This window comes from Cricetulus griseus, chromosome 4, assembly GCF_003668045.3.
Source record: "Cricetulus griseus strain 17A/GY chromosome 4, alternate assembly CriGri-PICRH-1.0, whole genome shotgun sequence".
NCBI lineage: Eukaryota > Metazoa > Chordata > Mammalia > Rodentia > Cricetidae > Cricetulus > Cricetulus griseus.
Window position 1 is genome coordinate 93,627,848 of NC_048597.1, and position 17,811 is coordinate 93,645,658.

The following is a 17,811-nucleotide window of genomic DNA, read 5'->3' on the forward strand; positions in this document are numbered from 1 at the left end:
ACTGTCAGGCAACCCATGGATCAAGGGCTTGGTCTCTCTTCCATGCTACAACACAAGTCTAATCAGAAGGACTTACTAACACACTTAAAGGGTATATCACTAAACGATGATCTTAGCCAAGTACACCATTAATTCTAGCATTCAGGATGCAGAGGCAGGAGGATGTCTGTAAGAACCAGGCCAGCCTATTTACATATGGAGTCCCAGGCTAGCCAGGTCTACATAGTGAGACCTTGTCTCAAACAAAACAAAACAACAATAACAAAAAAATAGTAACAAAGTCAAAGACTGGAATGTTCCAGATGGAAAGGACAGGTAAGTGCAATGGACAACCATGAGCTGTCTCTTTTACAAAGGGAATCACTGAAATAACCTCTGAAAGTGTAAAATGATTTCAAAATTTAAAAAACAAAAACAATTTTATAACCCATGTCCCACCCATGCTGAGTACTGAACCCTGGGTGGAAAGCAAGCTGGTTCTATAGCTGAGCCACACCCGGTCCAACTACTAGGTCATGTCTTTATTGTTTCATTTTGTTTTCTGAAATACCATCTCCCTGTGCTGCACAGGCTGGCCTTGAACTCCTGATTCTCCTGCCTCCACCTCCTAAGGGCTGGGATTACAGGTGTGCTCCACCATATTCTCCTTTGTTTTTTGAGAGAGGGTTTCTCTGTGTAGCCCTGGCTGTCAGATCACCTGCCTTTGCCTCCCAAGTGCTGGGATTAAAGGTGCACCACCACTGCCTGACAGACTGTCACTTTCTTAACTAGCTATATCACAGTTTCCCTTTCCACCACTTACATCATTTACCTTCAGGCTTAGTGGCCTCCTGCCTGGGGCCGCCTTTTTCTACTTGATGTTTCCTGGAACACAAGCTGGACTGGGGCTTTCTGCTTGACCTAAGAGTCTAGACTTTAAGAGTTTCTTCCTGGTCCATGTAAGAACTAATTTTACTACTTTTCTGCTCTGAGACCAAGAGCTTTGGATAAGTGGGGGTCTGACCTGCCCCAATCAGGGCCTCCCATTATGAGGGGCAGGGTGCTGGAACCTGTCAGGAAGGATTCCTTGTTTGATCATCCAACTTTCGATGTTTGGGGTGGCTGCAGCTTTGGTTGGGATGGGCATCAGTGCTCAGAGCCACACCTAAGGCAACCTGCCACACATCTGTATGGCCTCCTGGGTTTCCCTCTGGGTGTATGTATCTCCAGGGGTGTCTGACAAAACCATCCTTCAGAGGAACTGATGGTTTTTTCACACAGGTCTTGCTATGTTACCCAGGGTGGTCTTGAACTGGTGAACTCAAGTGAATCCGTTTTAGCTTCTGCAGTAGCTGGCATCTAATGATATTACTAGTCAGGCAATAAATGCTTTCCTTCAGTTTTGATGACCAGAAAACTTGAAGTCAGACTCACAGCCAAACTCTGGTAACTACCAGTATGTCCTGAGTTTCTCCCATAAGGTTCCCCAATTCACATGCAAGCAAGCATGCATGCACTCACGCGCACACAGGCACTCTAAATGTCAGATTTGACAGCAAACATCTTTTCCCACCGAGCCATCTTGCTGCCCCTCACTAATGTTAAGCTCTATCGTGCTTTATGAATTGATTGGTACACTGTTTCCAAACCCCTTTGGGAGGGGCTGTGGTTGACATGGGCCTCAGCCATCCCTGGGGAGGGGGTGAGACCATTTTTATTCAGCATGCTATCCCCATCACTCAGTGACTAAACCCACACTCACTGACAACTAAGCAGATACCCAAATAAAGTGCACTCCCATCACTAGGTAGCTTCACTCTTTTCCTGTTCCATGTGGAATGTTGTTCCATACAGGATGGCTTTCACCATTCCTGGGAGTGGGCTCCTTGGGAAAGTTTTTCTACCCCAGTACTTGGAATTGAAGGCCTTGTATATATGTTAGACAAGTGCCTTACCACTGAGCTACACCATGTTGCTGCACAAGCAACTGAACCACAGCCAGTGGCTAAATGCCAAGTTTCTATTAGCAGCAGACCAACACAAGGTGGCTACCAGCTCTGCTCACCACAGCCCATGACCACGGGAGCACTGTAGACATTTGTGCAAGGTCCAGGTTTTAGGAAACTTGCCCAGAGAACTCATGGTCAGCCCACGCCTGGGAGTGAGTCCTGTGGTCACAGAGCATCCCCAGCACAAACAGCCAGAGTCAATTCACATCTAATGCATCTCTTAACTTTCTTTGAAACTACTTCTTAAAATAGTCTTTTAAAAATAGCTCCAAAAGTAGCCATTTAAGGGCTAGAAAGATGGTTCAAAGGGGTAAAGGTGACTCCAGCTAAGCCCAAAGACTCAAGTTCAACCCCTAGGACCTACATGGTAGACAAGAACTCCTTCAAGTTGTCCTCTGACTGTTTCATGCAAGTTGTGCCTTGTGGTCACATGTGCATGCACACATATACAGGCAATAAATAAATATCATAAAAAAATTTTTAAAAATTAAATAGCTAGTCCAGAAAAGAAAGTGAAGAAAGTCTATCAAAACAAAGGTTCACCAGGATGCTGTTTCCAAGATCAGAAAGGTAGTGTGAGAGTTGGCATAACTTGGGAGGAACTGCCCAAGCACTGGGGTTCCCTTCACAGGTTCCCACTGGCTGTTCTGGTTCTTCCCTGGGGAAATCACCTGGAATTTAGCTGGAGAGTAGCAGGGGAGGCTCTTGACAACACCTCAGATGACAATAATAACTGCTCTTTTACACCAGGCAACACAATACCACACCAGGACAGGCCCCTCCCTAAACCTCACAAGAGCTGGGGATAATGATTTTTTTTTCTCAGTGAGGTGATGACAGGTGGCTGGCTCAAGGTCACAGTCACACACATTAAGTTAAAGGAGTGGGACAAAACCGCCTGTCTGCTGCCAACTTTGCTTCTATGGCACTGAGCCAGGAGAGCCAGAGCAGTCACCACACCTGCCCCCTGTGGGAGCTTTCTCACAATGACCAGTCCAGGAGCGGGAGCCTGTGACTGGCTCACAGACATCCCACTCACCTGGAGAATGGCTTCTTTCCTACCTTCGTTTATCCTGGCTGCTTCCTTTCTCAAGCCTGGGGCGCTGACCGGACCATCCCATCATCACAGAGCTGCTGGCACCCAGGCTGCCACAGGACCATATATACACCACAGATGAGCTCTAAGATTCAAGTCCTTCCTAACAGCTCATGCTATGCTGATGGCTCTGGTTCCAGCTGAGGGACAGCCAAGGACCTTTTGATGGGAACCCAGCATCCTCAGTGGTCAAAACAGATCCTTCTGAATTGAACCAAGACCCTGACCTACCTATACACTAAAAATGTCTGACCTCGTTCACAGAGGGAATCGAACTCCTGAACATGTTACAAACCCAGGGGATGATTAGACACTCAATACAGGCACATACAGAGGGTGGCATACAGTTCCCTCATGGAATAGTTATCATGGTCACCTCACACCATAAGGCTGGTGACCAGTGACTTTAGGAGCTAGAACCTAATGTTGTCTTATAGGTGAAGTGACAGGCCTGAGGCTGCATGGCAGACATGTCCTTCATAAAAGCCTACACTTTTTGGTACTTTCTCACTACTCTCTTTCTGAGTACTTAACTATATTTATTGCATTCGTGTGCGTGTGTGTGTGTGTGTGGGGGGGGGGGTGATGTCCACTGTACATGATTGTCAAAGCATGCATGCAGAGCTTAGAGCACAACCTATGACAAGCTATGGAGCTGGTCCTTTCCATTCACCATGTGGGTTCCAGGGATTAAATTCCCAGTGTCTTTATCTGCTAAACTGTCTCAGCACATTTCTCTAGTTTGTAAGACACTATTTATGTAGCTCAAACTGACCTGGAACTCTCAATCCTCCTGCCTCCACAACCCAAGCACTGAGACCAAAGGCAACATACCGCCATTTGGCTTCACAGCCTGGCTGGAGGATGACAACTGAGATTCTCATATGTGAAAACAGGCACCTGTACAGGCACCACTGGAATGGAGTGGAGGGGGAATAAGACCAGCCCCCTGGTATTCTTTTTAAAGTCTAAGGATTGGGTTCCAAAAGTTTAATGAAACCCACCTAAATATAATTCACTTTAACTGCAGCAGTGAATTTAATTAAGCCATGGCAGAATCAATTTAACTCTTCACCTCTGTCCTCATTTGTCTCCACTATAGGGTGGTGCTCTAAATGGAAAATGTTTAATAAACACTGAAAACAAATTTTGAATTTAAAATAAAATCTTCTGGGCTGTCAAGAAAGCTAGCTCAGGGGGTAAAGGTGCCCACTGTCAAGCATGATGTCCCAAGTTAGGTCCCCAGAGATCAGAGAAGACTCCCAAAAGTTCTCCTCTAGCCTCCCCAAGTACAGTGTGCAAGGGCACAGAAGACAGAGGCTGAATACAGACTGGCTGGTCTGCAGTGAGGGCACCGTGCAGGCCTCTGGGCATGAAGTCACTTTCAGAACCTGGCTCTGACCTCCACACAGCTTCACCACAGCAGTTTCCCACAGTAAGAAATGGCCTGTGTGATGCTGAGGTTTGAAATAGGTGAGATGCCTTACAGGCTCATGAGTTTGACACTTGGTCTCAGCACTGCTTTGGAAGGCTTTCAGACAAGAGGCCCACTGGGGCCCTAGGGACAGGGTTTAAGGGCTACAGACAGGCGGCAATTCTGGTTCAATATTCCTAATCTACTGCAATGTAAGCAGGCTGCCCCATGCTCCTACCACCACACAGCTATGCCTTCTCCACCATGGTGAGACTGTATGCCTCCAAACTGAGGTAAAGTCAACCCTTCCCCCACTGTGTTACTTCAAGTATTTTGTCTCATTGGTAAGGAAGTAACGGGTGCATGTGCTATCAGAAAAACACAACGAGAACAAATGCTGCTTTAAGCCCACTGCCCACACACAGGCTCCCAGTAAACACAGGATTATTATTTCTGCATGGTTTGCCCTGGTTACCCCATGAGGAGAGGGCTACCTCACAATGCTTCCTTTAGGTAGAACTCAGAATGGGGCCCTTCTTACAAGACTTTTGCATAAATGAAATGAGATACTGGACATAAAGAAGCAGCAGGACAGAGTGTGACCTAAGTGTCCCCATCCTGCTGTGCCTTAGCGATCGTAACACATCATTACTCGTTTACCTTCCTCATAGTCTTGTCTCCTGACACTTCACAAGGCAGATCTGTCTTGCCCATGGCTGTAATCCCAGCTTCCAGACAATGCTTGGCACAAAGCAGGTGCTCAGGAGGTGTTTGTTAACAAGAGGATCCTAAGCAGACTGGGACACAGGTGTACAGAGTCTGAGCCACAGGTGCAGACTGGGACACATGTGTGCAGAGACTGAGTCACAGGTGCAAAGTGAAACACAGGTGTACAGAGACTGAGCCACAGGTGCAGACTGAAACACAGGTGTACAGAGACTGAGCCACAAGTGCAGACTGAAACACAGATGTACAGAGACTGAGCCACAGGTGCAGACTGAAACACAGGTGTACAGAGACTGAGCCACAGGTGCACAGAGACTGAGCCACAGCTGCAGACTGAGACAAAGGTGTAGAGACTGAGCCACAAGTGCAGACTGGGACACAGGTGAACTGAGACTGGGACAGAGGTGCAGACTGGGACCCACAAGTGCAGACTGGGAAACAGATGTGCAGAGACTGACCAACAGGTGCCTCTGTCACCAAACTGCAGAGGGAAATGTTAGAAGAATCTGTTATTTCCTGTGTAGTTCAAGATCACAGTTCATAAGACAGGAATGTCTGACCTGTAAGACTCCACAGGCCACCCATGGCACACCAAGCAGTGAGGCTACAGCCAGTCAGAAGAATCCTTCAAGTATCTCTGGCCTGCTGGGCAGGGCTGATTTCTCACACAACTATAAACAGCTACCACTGAGCAACAAATGTACATGGCTTCAGCTGTTAAGTTTCTAGCAACCTATTAGTCAGTAGCAGGTGACTGATACAGTGACTGATACTCCTGCCATATCATCTCCCTCATGGGCACACAGTGGGTGTTCCACACCTCAGAGGACTTCACCTGGTAGAGTGTCAACAGAGGCTCAAAAACCCTCTGAAATAAACCCCTGAACAAAGCAGAGGGAGACTGAAGCATGGGCAGGCCACAGGCAGTGTTTTCAAATGACAAGCAGCAGAAACGTCTGCAGAGTAGGGCAGGGACACAGAACAGCCACACCCCCAGCAGCTTTAAAGAGAGAATCCCCTAGGGGACCCAAAGTCAAGACCACAAGGTGAAGGAGTGTAGGACAAGGACAGATAGAGGAGTAAGGGTATTTATGGCTTACCTCTAAAACCAAAAAGAACCCAGATAGCCAAGCTTGCTGCCTTGACGCAGACATCCACAGGGCAGGTGACAAGAACAAAAGAAAATGGACATGTTTGTGGCCCTGACTCAGAAACATCAGATTAAAGAAGAGAGCCCACTTCTGATCCACACTCTGGGGATGACACAGCTGTGTTACCTCTCCAGTGTCCCACCTGGCACACAACCACCGTACCTCATGCCAGCCTGAGGGCTTCCCAGGATGTCGAGGGAGCCAGGAGACACTGCCAGCAGGGTCACATGGTCAACTGACACCCATGGTCTTAACCACGCTGCTTCCAGAAGAGGCCAGCAGCCAGGTGCATATACAGAAGGCCAGGGGGCCACTACGGGGTGGGGGGCATCACTCAGTATCCATCTCCTTCATCTCAATACCTGATCACTTTCCAAAGATCTTAAGAGAGACTGTCAGAGTTATATGCCTGATGCCCCAGTATCCCATGGTAGTGTAGCCAGGTATAGGTGGCAGGCTGCTCCTGGCCAGGGAACACTTGGTGACCTTCTGAGGCTGGGACACATACAGGCCCACTCATTCTCCTATGCCAGCAGCCAATACTTCATGGACGCCACACCCAAGAAAGACATGAAGGTCACACATAACCAACAAGCACACATCTGATCCCACACAAAGGGGGCTGTTTTCCCATCCACAGATTAGCCCCACGGAGGCAAAGGCCAGGACCTCTCAGGATAAAAATCTTGGTACAGTAGCAGGGCCGGGATCCACACACAGACTTATCTGACTCAGGGCTCCATAACTCCCCACCCACAGCCAGCTACCTCTCATGTTTATACCCAACTACAAAGTCCGATCTTCATCCCCTTCAACTATGTAAACACCAAATGTGGGAAGAGAACTCGTCATATCAGTAATAAGTACACTGGCAGCAAGAGATGTGACAAAAATCACACAGAGCTGCAACACAAGGAGCCTCCACCACAGAGAGACAAGAGGAAGGCTACCTGCTCCCTCTGTTATCAGAGAAATCACAAGCGAGGAGATGAGAACACTTTTCAACAAGCAGTGGGAAATGTAGCCTACTGAAAATGACATGGCTTAGGGGACCGGGTCAGGGAGTAGGAGCTGTCCTATAGGATCCAAAAAAGTGGTATGTGGGCAGTATGAGAGAAGGAAAGGCAGAACACAGTGATGTGGGGGATTGGGTGAGAGAAGCAGGAAGGACCATGGGGGTGATTCATGGGGGTGCATTGACAGGTGGCCCTGGGATCCCAAGAGACAAGGGAAGGAGTTAGAGAGATCCAGAAGACTGAATGGGATTCGGCAGTGTGCTGCAAATAGATGAGCCAATCTAATCTCTCACAGGACTTGGGCACATTTTGTGGTAATCTGTACTACAATGTAAATAAGGGTGAACAGTGGATACATTGTATTGCCTAGTGAATGAATGACAATTTAAAAAAAAAAAAAATCTACACCCTGCCAAGACCTTAAGCCTAGATGCAGCAACAATGTAACATCAAAACCTTACATCCACCGCTGTTGACACCAGTATGCAGAACCCAAGGCTACAGAGGTCCAACTTGTAATCAAAGACAGAGAAGAGAGTAAGGAGCACTCCTATCCAACCAGCAGACTTCCTTCTACCTTAGAAACTGAACAATGGCTGTGCACCATTCTGGACCAGTCCAAAGCAAAGAGAAATCTCTCACTCTTCTGCCTCAAACAAAACCACCTGGCCAGTCCACCATTCCACGTTTGTTTTGTTTTTCTAGGAGACTAGAGAGAGGAGACCTGAAATGCAAATGAGCAATGTCCGTGAAAGAACAGGTGTCAAAGGACAAACCTGGACACAGAACTTCCTTGTTAGAAAGCAGGAAGGTGTCCTTTGCCTGAGAAGGGGAGTAAACCATCAAGGTGAGTCAAGAAAACCAAAAGGAAGACTAAAGACAAGTAAGCTAGCCAGCAACCCCTCCCACTATGAGAACCCAGGACCCCACTCCAGTTGGGGCTCTCCTATGGCTCTGGAATCCTATTGTGAAAAGAACCCAGCTCTGCCTACACTTGACATCCCAGGAGCTACTGGCCATGAAGTCAAGGGGAGTTCTGGGTTCTGGTTCTAGAACTGCCATATGTCCTTCAGTCAGTTCCCTCACTTGTGGATCCAAAAGAACTGACTCATCTGGAGAGCCAGAGGGCCCCTGGGCTCTAGTGCCTTCTCTTCGTGTGTGCGTGCATGCATGTGTGTCTTTGTTTTTAAGCAGGGTCTTGTGATGTAACCCTGGCTGCCCTTAAACTCTATGGGCCCCAGAGATCCTCTTGCTTCAGCCTCTAGAGAGCTGGGGGTGACAGGCTTGCACTGCCATGCCATGGACACTTCACTTTGTATTTCAAGCACAAAAACTTGAGCTTCGTATTTGTCACCTGGAATACAGAGATGTCAGTGTACTAAGACACCAACTCCCATCCTATGTCAGGCCCCCCAAAGCTCCAAACCAGGCAGCTTTCCCTTGTATTAGTAAGAAACGACATGGACACAGTTTCTTATCACGGCTCTTTCTAAGTTCTTGGCTACAAACATCTTCAAACACTATGCATTCCGCTAATTAAGGGCAATTAAAGACAAAGCAAGCTCAATGCTCTCTCTGGCTCAATGCCCAGAGAGGAAGGGATGGGTGGAGGGTAGAAGGAATTCTGACCCAAGGGAAGGGTTGCAGGAGAAAGGCACCGGAAGCTGCAGAGGCTCTGGGGGCCCCACCATCCTCATCAAGCTCTCCTCCCAGTTCCGGGCCTGCACCCAATATCCAGATTCCACAGGCCCTCCTCCTCCACACAGACACTATGTAGCAAAAGGCAGCCCATTACTGCCCCCAGGAGTCAGAGTCTGCAACCTTGGAACCTTAATCTGGGGCTGCAAGCTACCTAAAACCAAGAGTGGAACAGCCAATTTGTCCTACACGTGACAGACAGGGATCTGGCAACTGCTACAGCTACCACTTTGATTTCTGCAAGACAGGGCTTCCCACTCATGTTATCTCCACCAACAATATGGCCCTCATGAAAGTGGAAGACTTCCTTCCCTTCACTCAAACGCATGAAGTCCAAAGAGAGACCAGATGTGTTTCTAGCACCTCTGCAAGGGTTTAAGCAGAAGACTACCAGAGCACACTACTGAACAGAACTGAGCATAGCACTGAAAACTGGACCTGTTTCAGACCCTTCCTTTACAAGTACTGGTCTTGATCCACCCACAAGAAAACAACTTTCCATGTAAAAACTATCCCTGAGGGGCTGGGTCAGTGATTAAGAGCACCTGTTGTCCCTGCTGATGAGCGAGGGTTCAGGTCCCAGCACCCACCTGGTGGCTCACAACCATTCATAGGCATGAATGTGGTGTATACAGACAAAACGCTCATACACATAAAATAAATCTTTAAATTAATAAACGTTTATGAAAAAAAACCTGAAAGTTTGTTTGCTGCATTTACGTATTTATATTCAGTGATTGGTTCAGATGGGCAAAGAGGAGCCAAGATGACTTTGGTGTCCCCGAGTGAATACAGTAACTGATGACTACATCTTCAGGGAATTTTTAAAAATGTATTATTATTTCACATGTCTGGGAATTTTGCCTGCATATATCCCTAAGCATCCATGCCTGCCTGGTGCCTGAGTACAGAGAGGGAGTCAGATCCCCGGAACTGGAGTTACAAGTGGTTGTGAGTCATCCTGTTAGTCCTGAGAATCGAACTCAGGTCCTCTGCAAGAGCAGCCAGTGCTCTTAACCACTGAGCTGTCTCCAGTCTTAAGAACATTTTAAGTGAGCACAGCTACAGGCTGGTCACAGTCTCACACAGCAAGTCCATCTCACATGAACCGACTGGCAGTGCAAGCTGAGTATCCATTTCCAAGAAGAGATGCTTTGCCTTCAAAAGTAGCAGGCTGTCAAAAGCAGCATGCAAAACAGAGGCCATCGTGCAGTGATTATTAAACACAAACAGGAACTCCTGGAAGAAAATGTATCAGGGGCCGAAGATAGGGCAGGGCAGAGCAAAGGTGCTTGTTGCCGAGCCTTGGAACCCATATGGGAGGAGAAAACTGATTGCTCCAAGATGTCTCTCTCTCTCTCTCTCTCTCTCTCTCTCTCTCTCTCTCTCTCTCTCTCTCTCTCTCCCTCTCTCATGTATGCATGAGAAAATTAAGCAGGGCACAGAAAAAAAGAGTTATTTGCCTCCCTTTCCAAATGATATGTTAGGGCAGTCAGAGACCTGGGAGTATCGTTTAGCGGTAGAATATTTGCTTAGCATGCTTGAAGTCCTAAGTTTGACCATTAGCCCTTTCTCCCACCTAAAGCAGTGAGTAGCTAAAACATGTATGACTTTTACTGAACTTTTTCATTTACTGTGGTGCTGTGGATGGACCCAAGGCCTTGTGCACAATAGGCAAGGGCTCTTTATTTTTTTAAAGAGAAGGGTCTTACTATGTAGTCCAAGCTGGTTCCCAACTCACAGTCCTGTCTCACTGAGATTACAGGTATATGCTACCACATCCAACTCAACATATATAATATTTCTTCTCTCTCTCTCTTTCTCTTCTTTCTCACTACACAGCCCAAGTTGGCCTGCAAACCTACCTTCATCAACTGCTGGATTGCAGGTGTGCACCACAAACCAGTAACTCATACAGTACTATCTCAACAAGTAGCCTTGGCTGGCCTGAAACTCAGAAATCCACTTCCCTCCCAAGTGTTGAGATTACAAACACGCAGCACCATCCTGGCTTCCATTAAGACACTTTTCTCACAAGGAACACATCAGATTTTGCAAGCGCAGTTAACACTGCCACTTACCTGCTAGTGAGACCTAAGAACAAACACAAGTGGGCTCACCTGAGGTTCAACTTCCGTTCCTCATCGCTGCCAGCCTCCAACTGCAGAGAGAGAAAGAGAATGTAACTCCACAGCCCCAACTATCAGCCCTGACAGCAGGCTCCCCCGGGTGCCGGGAAAAGATAAAGACATCCAGGAAGGAGGCTTGGCGTGTTTGACACACCCCGGCCCTCTCCTTGCCAACCTGATGTGTTGTTCCTCTGAGTCATCCCCAACGTTTTCAGGTTTTCGAATGTTTACCCTATTCTTGCTAGTCTATCATTAGCTGCCTTCCAGCTGAACCCCTATGAGACAGTGTTGCCCAACACATTCTTTTAGCCCTGGACTCTCCTCGACACACTGGCTCTGAGCCTTATTTTAGTTTTGCTTTTAAGGGAAATGGCAATGTTTTAAGGAGATCTATTTCTCCGTCCAGCCAGGCACTACTGGTAAGTCCATCTTAAAAACCCATTCCAAAGCGGGGTCACACACCTGTCATCCTAACTACTCTACAGGCTGGGGCAGGGGAAACTGCTTGAGCTGGGAACTTGAGAGCAGCTCAGGCAACCTAGGAAGCAGGCCTGTCCAAAAAGAGCCATTCCACACAAGGTAGCCAGGCATTGAATCCTAAAGGTATACTTTTAACCCCTATCACTATTTTTTGCCCTTTTCTTTTCAGGAGAACACATAACATGAGAAGAAAGCACAAGGCTGCATGGGGGTGGGGGATGGGGGGACCACTTGCGTTCTTAAAGCACCCATTGAGTGGAAGAGAACCTGGGAACTGTGTGATGGCCAGGATTGACTCAAGGCTGACTGGGGATGATGCAGCCAGAGATCAAGGGCAACAGGGAAATGAGTTCAGAGCAAAGGTAGGGAGGGAACTGGGCAGCAAGGGATATACAGCAAGAGGAAGCAACTTCAACCAAGAACGAGCATACCATAAGGCTCCAGCATCCGCCTTAGATAAAGATTCTGTGTACACTTTTATAGATACACACACTAGAAATGGACTACATTTGCTCCTGGGCTCTGAGAAAGAAGAAAGTAGGGAAGGCTCCACACCACAGGACCAGAGGGAAGCAAACTAGTAGCAATCAACACATGAGCATTTGGTCACCAAGGGCCCCTGGGCTGTTTTTTGGGCCGGGCGCTACTGGCATTCAGTGGGTAGAACATGGGATGCTGCTAATTGAGAAGGCTCTGGCCCTGATTGTCTTCGAGGCTGAGAAACCTTGTCTCTGGCCCTGATTGTCATCGAGGCTGAGAAACCTTGTCCCTGCCCAGTGTGGAGACCTGCCTATGCTTGAGGGGTGCGGGGTGAGGTCTTGCACATTTGTCAAAAACAATGTTACTAACACTCCAGGAAGGCTGGTATATTGATTTTTTGGCTCCCCTTGTTCTCACAAAGGAGTTCAGAGAAGGTTACAGGGAAACGACAAGCATGTGATAATTAAAGACCCAGAAAGAAAGAAAAGCGGAGGTGGGGTGGTGAACAAAATCAGAGTACAGGATTGCTGTGATTTGTCTTGGTTTCCCAGGCTTAGCGGATAGCCTTGCTGTGTCAGGAAACTACCGTGTTCCTGACTCATAAAAGAAGTGGCATTTTGGTAAGTGGTGACGATGGAGGGGGGGTGAGGTACGGGCATCACAGTCATTTATTTCTCGGTCACCCTCTCAGGTTTTCCACTGAAAGGTGACATAAGGTCAGGAATGCCAGAGGAGAGACAGCGAAGACCTTCATGCTTAAGAAGTAATCCAGGCCTCTCAGACGAGCAGACTGGGAGAGGAAGCCAAGTGGAGGAAGGGCAGGCAAGAGGCACAGCCAGTGCCTTGAGTCTCCCAACTCAAGGTGCAACTGCTACCTCCTCTCTGCCTTGCTTCCGGCCTCAGCACATCTGGAAGGCAACCCAGGGACATCCCAGCCCACACAATTACTGGAGACAAATGCTGTCAATGTACCAAAAGAATGATGTCTGGGATTTTAGAGTTTGTTTTAGTTTGTGGGCTTTTTTTTTTTTTTTTTTTTCGAGATTTTTTTTTCCTGTGGCTTTGGAGGCTGTCCTGGAACTAGCTCTTGTAGACCAGCTGGTCTCGAACTCACAGAGATCTGCCTGCCTCTGCCTCCCGAGTGCTTGTGGGTGTGTGTTTTTTTTTTTTTTTTGGTGTGTGTGTGTGTGTGTGTGTGTGTGTGTGTGTGTGTGAATGGTATGTGTTCATGTATGTGTGCACATGTATGTGTGTGTACATGTATGAGTATTGTGTGTGGATGCTGGAGACTGTGATGGTATCTTCCATATTGAGTCAGGGTCTTCTCAATGAACCCATTCTTAATCCCACTAGTCTGGCCTTGTAGCTTGTTCTGGGGATTTGTGTCTCCACCTCTCACACACCTGGGATATGTGTGCCCTGGGCATAGGCCCCTTCCTTATGCATTCAGCATTTGCCATTTCCCAGCCCTTTGCTGAGTTTTATTCTGTTAATTGGTCACTGGGACTTGGTTTTAAAAGTTGTCTTATAAAGTCAGGCAGTGGTGGCGCAAACCTTTAATCCCAGCACTTGGAAGGCAGAGGCAGGTGGATCTCTGTGAGTTGGTCTACAGAGCAAGTTCTAGGACAGCCAGGGACATACAGAGAAACTTTGTCTCAAAAACAAAACAAAACAAAAAGATCTTATATGATAATTTAATATGTCAGCGAGGACAGGGCTTCAAACAGCCCAGCAGTTAAAAGCACGTGTGCTGCTCTTCCAGAGGACCTAAAATCAGACGGCCAGCAGCAGCCACATCCTTCGGCTTACAAACCCCTGTACCCCTAGCTCCACAGGATCCAACGTTCTCTTCTGGTCTCTCAGGGCACCTCTACTCATGTGCACATATCCATAAAGACAGACACACACACACACATAATTTAAAACATTTTTTTTTTGGAAAAAAAATGTGGTCTGGGGATGTAGTACAGTAGCTGGAACACACAGGGCCCTGGCTCAACACTTAGCACTGAAAAATAATAAAAGGAGAAAAATGTCCTCATGAATGTCCTGAAAACCTTTACCTTCATGTAATGGATTATTCACTGACATGACACAACCTGGATAAACCCTGAGACCACTGTACTAAGAACGAGATGACAGACAAGGGCAATACTGTATGTTTCTGGTTATATGAAATACATCGAATAGACAAATGTAGAGACAGCAGATGAGGGGCCACCTGGAGTGGGGGTGGGGCAAAGACTTCTACAGGTGGTGACTGAGGGCGGGCGGTAGAAAAGCTTCTGGACTTGGGTGATGGGGCATGGTCTTGTGTCTACTAATTACATACTTCCCCAAAGGTAAATTCACAGACTGTGAGTTGCATCTCAACTAAGAAAAAAAAAAAGTTTTAAAACCTAAAAATGTGTCTGAGGTAGGAACAGGAAGTGATCAGGTGTTAAATTACCTAAAACAATATGGAAGTTGGTCAGAAATCCAGGCTAAAAGCCAGGTGCGGAGGGCACTTCTAAAATGCCAGCACCTAGGCTGCAGAGGTAGGAGGCCAATCCCAAGTCTGAGAGTCCAGCTTTATCTATACAGTACTAGGCCAACCAGAGCTACATGGTGAGACGGAAGAAAAGAGGGAGGGAGGGAGGAAGGAAGGAAGAGAAATCTAGTCCCTCCCTGAAGCCACACTCTTCCCTAAGAGCCTGTAGTTTTGTAGAAGAGCATGAGATAAAGGGGATAAAAAGAACTTTGTAAACTGACGTGGGTGAACCGAGCTGTGTGGGAAGAGAGTTTCTACTACAATCCAACTTCTCAGTTGCTCTGCCTAATTGTGTGAGTGCAAAAGAAGAGGCAACCAGAACCGTCTGCCTGGAGATAAAACTCATGAAAGAGCCTCAGACAGAAGAGACCCTGGAGGCTTAAGCTCACAGCCATTCAGCAAATGTGCCTGCCAGTCCCGGCAAGACCAGACCAAAACGCAACACTATGGGATACAAGGTTGTTGAGCCAGTGTCTCATGCAGGCACACACAACCCAGGGAACAGGGCCCAGAATCCAGCTGGCAACTTCCTGGGCCTGCAGGGCTGCTCCAAGCACTGCGGGGCGTCCCCTGCAGCAGGCTGGGTCTTCAGGGGTTTATTCGAAGGCCTTAGGTTCATCAGGGGTGGGGTGGGGTGGGAGGGGGTGAGACCGGCTGGAACAGCGCAGCCTAGAAGAGCAGGCCGTCCTGGGGACCGGGACGCGCCGGTCCCCATCTACCCCGGCTCTCAACAGCATGGAGCCCAGGCCCCGAGTACACCCTGGGACCGCGAACCCAGAGCTTGCCAGAGGCTTTCCCGGTGCCTGGCGCGCTGGCAGCATCCCCCGCGGACCCCGACCCCGCGCATGCTCAGTCACCGGGACGTGGGGACGCCCGCACCCAAAGGGCGGACGTGCCGCCGCTTCACACCTTGCGGGAGGGCGCGGCCGGGCTCACCTCGCTATTGCTGGCGGAGGACGAAGCGGCGCTGGGCGTGGGAGAGCGCTGCAGGGTCACCAAGGCCATCGCGGCGCGGGCCCGGCCCGGGGCCTCCAGCAGCCGGCCCGGCAGCCGCGCCGGGCCCGCCCCTCCTCTCTACCTCCCTCCCCCTCCCTCCCGCGTCCGCTCCCGCCCCCGCGTCCTCCGGGCCCCCGCAGCGCGCAGGCCGTGATGCGCATGCGCCGGTGGCCTGCCTGGGGCGGGCCCTGAAGCGCGGTCACGTCCACTCGTGCGCGCCCCCGCGGTGGTTGCGGCAGTTCTTCCTGGGCCAGGTGTTCCAGGCTTGGCTCGCCCACAGCGTGGGGAAACTGAGGCCCGGGAGGCCTGCAGAGGAGAGGCTTTGTAAAAACGCACTCGTTTGTTCGCTCAGGAAAGTTATTCCGCTCCCATTAAGTGCGGGACCTCGAGTATCCAGAAGCCAAGTAGGCGTGCCCTCTGGGACTGTGAAATCCGCTTGCAGAGTTATTTTGCTTGGGGTTGACCTGTAGTCCAGTAGCAGGGTGCCCAGTCGGCTCCAGATTCTGACTTCCAGCCCCAGCACCACCGGAACTAATCTATGAATTCCTTCTGGTGTCTAGAAACCCAGCGAGCCCGGGGGTGGGGGTGGGGTGTGAGGAAAGGCTTCCCTATGGAGTAGTGCTTGCTGGAAGGCAGGATCAGTGAGTGGGATTAACTGACAGGGAAAGAGAAGCCATCGGGCAGGAAACTGGGCCGACCAGAGGCCTGTGCAGGGAGGGCAAGAGGGGGGAGTGGGCACATTGCATTGGTTTTGGAAAGGTCGCCAGTGGACCTGCCGAGCCATGAGGTGGAGGGACCCCAGCAAGGTGGTACTGGGCGACTTGGTAGTAACTTCTCTTTCATACAGCCCCCACCCATACCCTGGACTTCTGTGTGGTGTCCAGGCCTTGCTGGTCATAAATCTCCAATCCACTCCTCCACCTGGGGTTTAATGGCTCCACCTTCCTCCTCAGTGCCCAAGTGGAAATCCAGAAAGCCATCTGGCTCCTCTCTGACTCTACCAGGTCCTGGGGGTATTAACAGTCCTGGACCTTGAAAAGGATTGTCTTCTGAATTTTTTATTGCCGGCAGTGGTGGTGCATGCCTTTAATCCCAGCACTGGGAGGCAGGTGGATCTCTGTTTGTTCTAGGTCAGCCTGTCTACAAAGCTACATAGAGAAACCCTGTCTTAAAAAGGAAAGAGAAAGAAAGAAAGAAAGAAAGAAAGAAAGAAAGAAAGAAAGAAAGAAAGAAAGAAAAAAAGAAAGCAGGCTGAGCAAGCCAGTAAGCAGCACCCTCCATGGCCTATGCATCAGCTCCTGCCTCCAGGTTCCTGTTTGAGTTCCTGTCCTGACTTTTCATTATGATATGAAAGTGTAAGCCAAATAAACCCTTTCCTCCCCAAGTTGCTCATGGTCATGGTTTTTCACCACAACAACAGAAACCCTAACAAAAAGGTGAATCTAGAATTTTTTCGTGTCTCCCCAGTCCCTAACCAGGGCCAGTTCTAATGCTCTTGGTTTTACCTCTGGCTACACCATTGCCACGGGTCCCTACACCCTTCCTGTCTATGGGACTAAAATCCATTTCCTGTTGCCCTGTTATTGGTACTTCATTCTACCACAGAACCCCTCTCAAGTCCTGCCCCACCCCTTCTCACTTCCTCCTTCAGCTAAAAGGTTCCCGTCCCACAGTTAGACATCACCTCCGAAGATCCTTCCCTGCCCCCAGACAGTATCCTTTCCACAGCAAGACAGCCCTGCCCCCAGCCCCCAGCCTCAGCACCAACCTGCATTGGTGCTGCCATTACATCTGTATTTATCCTATACCTCAGGCATTCAGCCTGAAATGTCCCTAAGAAAGGTCTCAGGGAGGAGGCTGGAATTGGGCTGGGGAGGGCACTAAATACTTAGGGACATATCCTCACAAATTCAGTGACAATTACCATTGTGATTTGTTGGTTTTTTCATTTGTACGTATGTATGAGTCTATGTGAGGGTGTGTGCGTATGCACCTGTCCAGAAGAGGGCAACACATCCTCTGGAGCTAGAGTTACAGGCAGTTGCCAGCTGCCCAGCTCTGGTCCTTGGCAAGAACAGCAAGCACTCCTAACGGCCGAGCCATCTCT

At 49.0% G+C, this 17,811-nt stretch overlaps 1 protein-coding gene and 1 long non-coding RNA gene across 4 annotated transcripts in view; one reads left to right on the forward strand and one right to left on the reverse strand.

Moving 5' to 3' along the window:
* Ssh1 (slingshot protein phosphatase 1) overlaps positions 1-15,788 on the reverse strand; it is a 54,771-nt gene extending 38,983 nt beyond the window's left edge. Inside the window, exons 1-2 of one of the 3 annotated variants that reach the window (XM_027415970.2) lie at positions 15,645-15,788; positions 11,210-11,250 (exon numbers count right to left, since the gene is read on the reverse strand). In XM_027415970.2, the coding sequence (XP_027271771.1) occupies positions 11,210-11,250; positions 15,645-15,713 (110 nt within the window). In that variant the 5' untranslated portion in view covers positions 15,714-15,788. Of the gene's footprint in view, positions 1-11,209; positions 11,251-15,644 lie in introns of those variants that run through there. The other 2 variants (XM_027415969.2, XM_035443238.1) reach the window with 2 other exon arrangements.
* Positions 11,481-13,175, forward strand: LOC107980165. The gene is made up of 3 exons (XR_003485356.2): positions 11,481-11,637; positions 12,730-12,798; positions 12,870-13,175. It is a non-coding gene; the product is annotated as an uncharacterized LOC107980165 (long non-coding RNA).
* Positions 15,789-17,811: the final 2,023 nt, after the last annotated feature.